The following is a 10,677-nucleotide window of genomic DNA, read 5'->3' as shown; positions in this document are numbered from 1 at the left end:
ATGAATATTTAGAAAAAAAAAGAAAGAAATTTAAACTTAATATTTAAAAATGTGGAAATTTTAAATACAAAAAAAGTCAAAATGAAAAGTGCATGATCATAGAGATCTAATCTGGAGATAAAAAGCGTTAGGTATTATGAGAAATTGTGTTGATGATCCAATTTTAAAATGTACTTTTTTCACCTACGTGAGACACATTTTAGCACCTGTACCATGTTTAGGATGATTATATGTAAACCAGCTTAATTCAGACTAACATTGTACACACTGAAATCTGTCATTTCATCATACAGTCAGGTCCGTAAATCTTTTATCAGGGACAGAATTTTAGGAATTTGTGCTGCTGTACACCACCATCGATAAATAAATGAATTAATTTGTCACTGATTTGTAGAATTTCATCTTTAATTCAAGGTCTTTAACAAAAACAATTTAGGAATAATAATAATAATAATAATAATAACTAGAGAGGCACATTTCCTGAAGAAAATGTGAGTGGTGCTTGCCGTGGCATCATAGTCATAGCTATGATATCACAGTTGATGTTGGTCTCAATGTTAAGTCTATGAGACTTTTTGGGGCGGTTAATAATTAACCACCCACCTCCCAGAAAAGTTATAGCACCCCATTCCTAAAAAAGCCGTACGATTTAACACCTCATTCATGGGCCTACGACAAACAGTGCGGGACAAGTTGCATGCCAAACTTTTGTACAGAAGAAGAAGAATAAAAAAGCCTGTGAGCTTCGCTTCGCAAGCACCACTAATAATAATAATAATAATAATAATAATAATAATATATGATTATGTTAAAAATTTTACTCTATGAAGTCAAATTTGACTTCAACTTGACAGTCAAACTGATGTTCTCTGCTCCCTGATGTTCGGTAAAAAACTAAAAATGGCTTATTTCATTAATTTATTTATCTATTTATCTCTTTATAGACCCTGATGTAGTATCACAGCAGATACCAAAGCTTTAAAGTCTTCAGGTTACTAACATCACATTTACATCAGTTGTAAGTGTTAACAGAAGTTGTCTATGGCATAAACCACAGCATATGTATTCACAGATTTCTGCAAACCAGATACAGACAGAATGCTCCAGTACACACACATGCACGCGCACGCACATACCCAGACACACAGACACACAGACACACACACACAATTTCCCTACAAAACAGACACAAACAAACAAATTTACAGGAAGCACAAAACAAAACTGTCCTTTGACCTAACATGTACAGTACACAACTGAGGAGCATTGAAATACTTATCCAAAAGTCATAGAAACGTTATATTAAATAAAAGGTTAAAAATAAACATTGAATACTGAGAAAACTAGCTCACTTAATTGTTACCCATTTTCTTAGTGAACGAGATGATTATTAACATAGAAATAATAGAAAATCTCTCACAAACGCTCACATGCAGTTGCTTAACCAGTTATTAAGTTTAGGGGCAATTACTTTTTCACATTCCTTAATAAATGAAATCATAATTTACTGTAAATACTGCATTTTGTGTTTACTTGGGTTACCTTTGTGTAATATTAAAATTAGTTTGATGATCTGAAGCATTTCAAGTGTGACAAATGCGCAAAAAACAACATCATCATCAAGACTTTTTTTACAGCAATGTATGTTAATGAAACTGATAGCACACCAACAACTGCAATCAGCAGGTAGTCCTGTGGGACTATGGGTAGTACAAGAAACCAGCAAGTCAAGACATTAAATCTTCTTTTTTTTTCTTCCAAAAACAAGGACATTTCCTGGACTTCGGCCGACCATAATATATATATATATATATTTTTTTAAATAAAAGTCTGACTTTTTTAAATAAAAAGTTTGTTCCCTGGTCATTAGAAAACCCTGTCTTCTATCAAGCTGACCGATTTGTCAATCAGCATCTCTTTGCTTTCTATGAACCTGTATCCAAGCAATTTCATGGTGGGGCCGCAAACTTTTTGAACCATCTTAACATGTGTAAGCGGTATACTGAACCTCCATTTCTCAGCCTGCTGTGATGAGTTTCTTTTGGTGGAGTACATACCATCTTTATTATCAGGTGTTTGAGTATTATGCAAGAGCCACTCCTTCACTTGGTCACTGAACGGGATGCCGGTAAACTGATACATCTCAGCTGCTTTGCGCATAGGAAACAAGGCAATGTCCTCAAAACGCACTAGCATGTATCGCCCATTCAACCACAGGGGCCGTTTGAGACCCACTTCAGCAGCCATCCGGATGGACTCACATTGAGCTCTAAGGCCGCCTATTTTGTTATCATACTCAGTAATGTCCCCGTCCTCTGTCATCTTCTGCCACTCCTCATCATCTTGTGCAAAAGTCATCATGCGGGATGCTAATATGGCTCTGGGATCACGGACCAGATGGATAACCTTCAAATCTAATCGTGGATCTTCTGTTAATGATCGCAGTGTCTCTAGTCGCTCTATTCGTACAGACTTTATGGCATGATACTTTTTCTGCAGGCAGACTTGGGATGCTATCCTGATGTCTAGTGGACCGCAGTTCTGGTTATGACATTTGTAGGACCCGTCACTTTCAGTTACAAATGGTGTGCAGGCGGGATAGCTGCACAGTGACTGGCTGGATTCAGGCCGAAATAATGTCATCTTTACGCGACCCTTTTGTGGAGCCTCGAAGCTGTCCAGCATGGAAAAGTTGCATAAGAAAAGCTGATGGAGAGCGTCTCGATAAGCCTTTGACAAAACCTCTCCTGAAACAATATCGATTCTTTCATTTTCCAGAGTTAGCCTTTGCTGCATGTTCCAAAGAGGTTCAAACAGGTAGAACATATCGTTGCCATGCTGGTTAAAAATCTCACCCACAAATGAAGAGCCAGAACGTGTTGTTGCAAATATAAGAACGTGCTTCCTAACTTCACTGGGCTGTCCGACGTTCTTCAAAGGTAATTTTGCTTTCAAGTTGACCTCCAGTTCGGGAGATGCCAAATATCGACCTTTGATCTGGAGTGAACTCTGAGGTGTTGACTTCGGAGAGAGCTTGTCCAAGACCCTTATAACACAAAATCACAAGTTAGCATGCGGAAGACGACAACTCAGCTTTAACCTCAGTTTTCATGTTTTGTAATAATCAGTTTTTCTTTATCTCTACTTTGCCTCAGGTAATTTACACTTTGAATTGCTGTATTTACTTTGTTCCATCTGGGGACAAATTTGTGTGCTGTAAAACTGTATGCTGGAAAATGTTTGCTTTTCTCATCATTTTGCTGGTTGCAAGGGAATATTTCGAAGAACATAATTTGAAGTACATTTTAATGTACAATGCTCAAATCATTAATGTATTTCTACAGACTAGAGTCACCGTTCTCCAAAGATGCTGTAATGTTAATAATGAAGATAATGTTGATAAAGAACAGCGGAGCTACAGTGACCAAGCTGATGGTGAAAGTACCGAGGTGAATGACGATGAGGAAGATGCAGAGCCACCTGATATAAAAGACAGTCTGAGGCAATGGGTACTTTGTTTGTATGCATTTACTTTCATCCACCTTGCTGAGAAAAAAAAGTGCTTGAATAAGATGTTTATTTTGTAGTTTATGATCATAATGGTTACATATATTTTCTTAGTTTATTTATCACAAATAAAATGAATAAATACATTTCTGGAGATATAAATGTGTTTTCTCATTTTTTGCAGATGATGAAAAGAGTCTAATTTAATTTCCAGTTTCTAACTTTGCCATTATTTACTAAACCAATGTTGTGCCAACTTGTGCCATGTCTTTGGCTCCAGCAATGAGCCAATGTTGAGCCACGGGACAAAATAACCCCGAGCCAACCACTGATGACAACATTGGACCAACATACTGTATGCAGTGCCGTTGGCCCAACGTTGGCCCTTCAGCAGTGTGCTATCTGCTAAGGAGAGTGGAAAGAGTGGTGTGGGCTAAATATTTCAGTAATGCAGCTCAGCTACTGCAATACAGCAACTAAAATAGACACACACCCTTTTGTCAATACATTTTGACATTTAATATCCAGTCTTTCAGGTCATACAAGTATGGGTGGGGAAAAAATGGATCACGATAGAGAAACATAATGATGCATATAGTGTGGTGTGTTTACAACAGCAACTTTGTATTATTTATAATTAAAATAATAAAATGCTTAAAAGTCTTAAAACACCTAAAAGACATAAAATCTTTGCCTGAATGCAGTACATGTACAATAAAGTTCAAATTCAGACAAATTAGAATATCGTGAAGCAGTAAATTGTCTTTTTTAATTTAATTTGTTTATATTCTAGATTCATTGCAGGTAAAGTAAAATATTTTAAGCATTTTTGGTTTTAATTTTGATGATAACGGCTCACACAGTGGTGAAAATAACTATTTGAGCCTCTGTAGATTTTGTAAGTTTTGATCACTCAGGTTTGTTGACGGTGAAGTAATTGGTTGCTTTACGTTCCAGTTCGCCCTCTTGTCTGTGTTTCCTTCTGGCTCTCCCTTTAAGTTATGATTTCATACTGTAGTTATTTAGTCCTGCTGAAGTCCCTGCTTGCACTCTACACTATATACTGTACAGTTTTATAGATTCACCTTATACAGGTGCATATATAAGAATATAAGCATATATAGAATATTGTCGAAAAGTTGATTTATTTCTGTAATTCAATTCAATGTATTATATACAGTATATTCATTACACACAGACCCATATATTTCAAGTGTTTATTTCTTTTAATTACAGGTAATGAAAACCCAAAATTAAGTATCTCAAAAAATTTTAATATTGTGAAAAAGTTATTGGAGACTCGTGGTATCACACTCTAATCAGCTAATTAACTTAAAACTTCTGCAAAGGTTTCCTGAGCCTTTAAATGGTATGTCAGTCTGGTTCAGTGGGGCAAAAAAACTTTTTGTGGTTATTGTGGTTATTGCTAAAGAAGCTGGCTGTTTACAGAGTGCTATATCCAAGCACATTAATAGAAAGTTGAATGGAAGAAAAAAAAGGGGTAGAAAAAGGCTCACAAGCAGCAACGATTACCACAGTCTTAAATTAATTGCGAAACTAAGCACATTCAAGAATTTGTGGGAGATTCAACAGTGGACTGCAGCTGAAGTCAGTGCTTTAAAAGCCACCACACACAGATGTATCCAGGACACGGGCTATGATTGTCGCATTCCTTGTGTCAATCTGCTCTTGAACTAGAGACAATGTCAGAGGTGCCTTAACTGGGCTAAGGACACAAAGGATTCGACTGTTGCTCATTGGGCCAAAGTCCTCTTTTCAGATGAAAGTAAATTTTCCATTTTATTTGGAAATAAAGGTCCCAGAGTCTAAAGGAGGAAATGAGAGACACAGAATCTGAGTTCCAGCGTAAAAGATTTAACAGTTAGTAGTGGTTTGGAGAGCCATGTCATCTGCTGGAATTGGTCCACTGTGTTTAATCAGGTCCAGGGTTAGCGTAGCCATTTACGAGTTTTGGAGCACTTCATGTTTCCCTCTGCTGACCAGCTTTATGGAGATGATGATTTAATTTTTCAGCAGGACATGGCACCTGCCCACACTGCCAAAAGTACTAATACCTGCTTTAAGTACCATGATGCTTGATGCATCAACTCTGTGCTTGATGAAGAGGCAAACTCACCCGACCTAAACCCCACGGAGAATCCATGGGGTACCGTGATAAGGAAGAGGCAAGACACCAGACCCGATAATGCAGAAGAGCTGAAGGCTACTATCAGAGCAAACTGGGCTTTCATAACACCTCAGCAGTGTCACAAACTGATCGCCTCCATGCCACACCAAATTGCTGCAGTAATTCATGAAAAGTGAGCCCCTACCAAGTATTGAGAGCTGTACATGTTCATACTTTTCAGTAGCTTTAAGCCATAATCATCACAATTAAAGAAAATAAACACTTGAAATATATCAGTCTGTGCGTAATGGGGCCAGGGGTAGCTCAGTGGTTAAGGCATTGGACTACGGTTTGGAAGATCCCAGGTTCAAACCCCACAACCACCAAGTTGCCGCTGTTGGGCCCTTGAGCGCGGCCCTTAACCCTCAACTGCTCAAATGTATAATGAGATAAAAATGTAAGTCGCTCTGGATAAGAGCGTCTGCTAAATGCTTAAATGTAAATGTAATGAATCTATATAATATATGAGTTTCACTTTTTGAATTGAATTACAAAAATAAATAAACTTTTTGATAATATTCTAATTTATTGAGATGTACCTGTAAATTACATGTCTGTGACCATATGTAACTGTTATGTCTTCTTTTCTCTTTTCTTCTCTTCTGTCTTTGCTTTTGCTTTCTCTCTCTCTCTCTCTACCTTTCTCTGATGCACAGCTACATATGTCGCTCCTGAGCTGCCAGTAATCCAGACCCCCCTGTCCTCTGGACCTGTCCGAGTAGTCGAGGATGGTTTCACTTTACCGTGTAGACGGTCCTGGCCCAGGCTGATGCTGACAGCTGTATTCTGAGAACATGTCATTGCAGTTGCTCAATAGTTCAGTACTGGAATTTCCTACTTTGTACCTGAACCGCCAATAACGAACTGGACTCTATATGAACTTCTCCACATCTCCTGTTATACTGAAATACCAGCCTCCTAACACACAGACTGCAGATCAAGCCCTGCTCCGTCGCCTTCGGTTTGTTCATCAGGGACGATCTGATCTTTCTGATTCATACACAGTTTCTCATATTTAATACACTCTTCCATCTTCTCTTTTGATTCTGCAAAGCTGCATTGCAACAATGATGATTGTTAAAAGCGCTACACATAAAATAAAATAACATTTAATTGATGGTCATATGAAGACCACAATACTTGGTCCTCTTCTGTTCTCCCTCTATACCCGATCTTTTGGTGAGTTTATATTCTTGCATGGCTTTTCATACAATTGTTAATCGTACAGTATCATTCTCTCCTTTCCTCCTTCATGCAGTCAGGTTTCCACCCGAATCTCAGCATGTCTAGCAGACATCTCATCCTGGATGGCAGCTCATCAACTGAAACTCAGTCTCAGTAAAATTGAACTGCTGTTCAGAGGACAGGACAGGAGAGAAAGGACGTGTGGAAATGAGAAGCGAGAAAGAAGGGAAAATAAATGTGAGAGATGACGAACAGTGTGCAACAGAATCAGAGGGTGAGAGAGAAGTAAGGGATGATGGTGAGGCAGACAGATGATCCTGCTGTAGTTCAAGTTGGACCTCAGGGTACGATTTCAGGCTAACTGTCGGCCATCAGCTCTGTCAGTAGCAGTTAGTTAGTTCCCAGGCGCGGAAGGATATGTGGTGGCAGAGCTAAATAACTGGTTAAAAAACTAAAAATCATCTGTCAGTGATAAATGGTGTTCGTCAAACTGTTGCATCAAAGCGATATCACACTCAAGGTCATTAAGCAGCTCTTCATGTTTATGAATTAGATTTTTGTTTTGTGAGCTACAGAACTGACTGCTCGCTTATCTTCATGAAAAAAATTAATTCCTCTGTTTTTGTTAATTCCTGCATAATCCCAGTCCCAGTACAAGCATCTGTTCACACCCAGACTCCTCTCCTTCATTCTGGTACATTTTTCAGACAAGCATTCTGATCAAAACTTTTATGTTTTATCTGATTAGAGCAGATGATCTGTTGATCCTGAAAAATATTGGCTTCTCAGATCTGGTCCAAAATTCTTCTCCAAATTTTAATCACTAATATTATTTCAGAGAAGCAGATCAGAACATTTAGATAATTAGAGGAAGCGTGCTTTAAGGATGTAGAGATAAATGCTTACTTGGAGAAGATGTTGTTCTCCTTCTCAACGATGACCACAGCCACGATGAACAACAAGGAGAAGATGTACTTCTTAAGAACCTTCATTACTATGTGCCCAACCTCCAATATTCTTCTCAGCTTTAACACACACACACACACACACACACACACACACACACACACACACACACACACTGCCTAATTCTGAAACACAGCACACACAGAAACCAAAAACACATCAGCATGTTACCGAAGTGTGACAGACGCAAGCCTCCTGATGTTCCTTTTGTGATCTTAATGAATAATAAAAATAAATAAATAAAAAGTTGTAGGAAATGGGAGTAAAGTTTTGGAGAGAGTTAAGACAGGATTTTTATTTAGTTTTATTGGTATTTTTACTCCATCCACACTACAGGCAATTTGAAAACGCCAATTATTCTAATCTGCATGTCTTTGGACTGTGGGAAGAAACCAGAGTACCCAGAGGAAACCCACCAAACACGGGGGCAACATGCAAACTCCATGCACACAGACCACAATGCAGGAATCAAACCTGGATTCCAAAGGTACAAGGCCACAGTGCTAACCACTAAGCCACCGTGCACTTTTCCACAGTTTGTTATTTAAAAATTGATTAAATTTATAATTTTTCTCAAAATTGTACAAACAATACGACATAATGACAACGTGAAATAAGTTTGTTTGAAATCTTTGCAAATTTATCAAAAATAAAAAATTAAATAATCCTATGTACATAAGTATTCACAGCCTTTGCCATGACAATTTTTTTTTTATCTTAGGAGCATCCTGTTTCCACTGATCATCCTTGAGATAGTAAATCCAGTTAATTGGACATGATTTGGAAAGAGACACAGCTGTCTATATGAGGTCCCACAGTTAATAATGCATGTCAGAGCACAAACCAAGACATGCAGTCCAAAGACTTCAAAATGAACCTGAAGGACTCTCAGACCATGAGACACACATTTCTTTTTGTTGAAGCACCTTTGGCACCAATTACAGCCTCAAGTCTTTTTGAGTATGATGATCCTGGCTTTAGGTCAGAGATGCCGCCAGTGTATCTTATTTGATGCTGATAAGATTACAAAAATAAACCTTTGAGTGTTTCACATGAGCTATGCTGTAAAATATAAGAGCAGCACCGTCTAGAGTAAATTGGATACCATTCCAGTCTTACAGGCCAGCCCCGCCCTCGAAAGAATTCCAGTTGTGTAAAACACACAGCACCACCTGAACAGCCGGAACCCTTATGTAAGCTATTTTGTATTATAGCGATATTTATTTGTTAATATTGGGATGGGCCCAAAGCATTCTACAGCTACTATATATCAATAACTCTGACGTGAATAAATAGATTTAAACCCCCTGGCTTGCTTTAGAGTCTAAGATTGTTGTCTTACTGCTAAAGTTAAAGGGGAATTTCAAATCTAAAACCTACATATATCAGTTTAAAGGGACCTACTCTACACCAATAGATTTATTTTTATAGGTTTTATTTTATTTGTTATTTTTCCCAGAATTATAAAGAAATTGATCTTTAGTGAAGAAACACTATTCTATGGTCACAAATAAAAAAAATTTATTCTAGTGTGGTATTCTCCCCAAACTCACTGAATAAAGTGTGTCAATATAATTGTGTCAGGAAAAATGTTTTTACTCATAAGCAAAAGTAAAATTTCAGATTAGAAGATAATCGAACCCAGTAAGCTGAGTTCACAGTGACCGATCCCAAGTGAAAAATGAGTACGCCAAGTATAACCATTTGTACAGTATACAATATAAAGTATAACCAAATATAACCATTTGTAGTTTTTGTATTTCTTTTTTTTTTTTAATGTTTTACAACTTTACATCTAGGCTTCAGCACACACCTTAAACTATACGACAGGCTACAAACGCAGATAGACACTTACCTGAAAATATCTCCTCCTGGGACAGACTGATTTTTCAGGTTTCTCTCACAGGCTTTATATAACCAGCTTAGTCATTTTGAATATAACACATTTCAATGCAAAGTAATTTCGTTGCCTATGAACACGGTAGACATTCCAAGTAGGTGTGTAGTATCTGAAGCAGGGTTTATGATGACAAATTAAAAGAGAGGATTAAGTTATTAATTATGGAGTAACAATATATATATATAAAATCATAATAGGTTTGAATAAACTTGACGTTAAATCTGAACAATAATTAAAATTTAAATGTTGAGTTGAAGTGATGTGCCAGATTTAATAACCTACTTTAAACAGGCTGATTATTTGGCTGATGAAGAAAGACATACAACCCAGTATAAACAAGGCATAAAATACTCCACCTTAGAGATTTCCTTTTTATTATTAATTACAAATTATTATAAGCATATAATTATTTATGATTATAAATTAAAAATACATAAATTGTAAATTATTATAAGTATGTAATTATAAGTTGATCAGCTGGTTTCACCTTTTAACAATGCGTACTAACGCTAGTACAGTACATATTTTTGAAAGCTTTACTTGAAGCTTTGTTATTAGTGTACCAAATTATTATTACTGAATTTTTAAACCTGGTAGAGCTTTTACTCTATTTCTGATGACCATCACTGACTTCAGGAGCACCACAAAAATAAAAAAATTCAATTTGTGTAATATTATCTAAGTTTATCTTTAGCGCGCACACACACACACACACACACACACAGGGCGATGGCGTCTCGGTGGCAGGCTTTAGAAGACAACAGCCACATAAACACCTGAGCCGAACATTTTCTCTCTAATCAGTATAATTATAGCCTCTTCTCTCCGCACATTTTAGATAAGTTCAGCCTTTATTCGTCACACATACATTACTGCATAGTGAAATTCTTTATTCTTCGCATATTCCAGCTTCCTTTTAGTAGGCAGGGTC

At 37.1% G+C, this 10,677-nt stretch overlaps 1 protein-coding gene across 1 annotated transcript; it reads right to left on the bottom strand.

The window, feature by feature from the left end:
- Positions 1 to 1,805: 1,805 nt before the first annotated feature.
- Positions 1,806 to 7,971, bottom strand: LOC128541066 (carbohydrate sulfotransferase 3-like). The gene is made up of 2 exons (XM_053511168.1): positions 7,787 to 7,971; positions 1,806 to 3,046 (listed from the first exon to the last, which is right to left on the bottom strand). Exons 1-2 carry the CDS (start codon positions 7,870 to 7,872, stop codon positions 1,867 to 1,869), a joined length of 1,266 nt encoding a protein of 421 aa, XP_053367143.1. The 5' UTR covers positions 7,873 to 7,971; the 3' UTR covers positions 1,806 to 1,866.
- Positions 7,972 to 10,677: the final 2,706 nt, after the last annotated feature.

This window comes from Clarias gariepinus, chromosome 14 (assembly GCF_024256425.1).
Source record: "Clarias gariepinus isolate MV-2021 ecotype Netherlands chromosome 14, CGAR_prim_01v2, whole genome shotgun sequence".
NCBI lineage: Eukaryota > Metazoa > Chordata > Actinopteri > Siluriformes > Clariidae > Clarias > Clarias gariepinus.
Note: the sequence above shows the minus strand (reverse complement) of the source record. Positions and strands in the feature narration are given on the sequence as shown.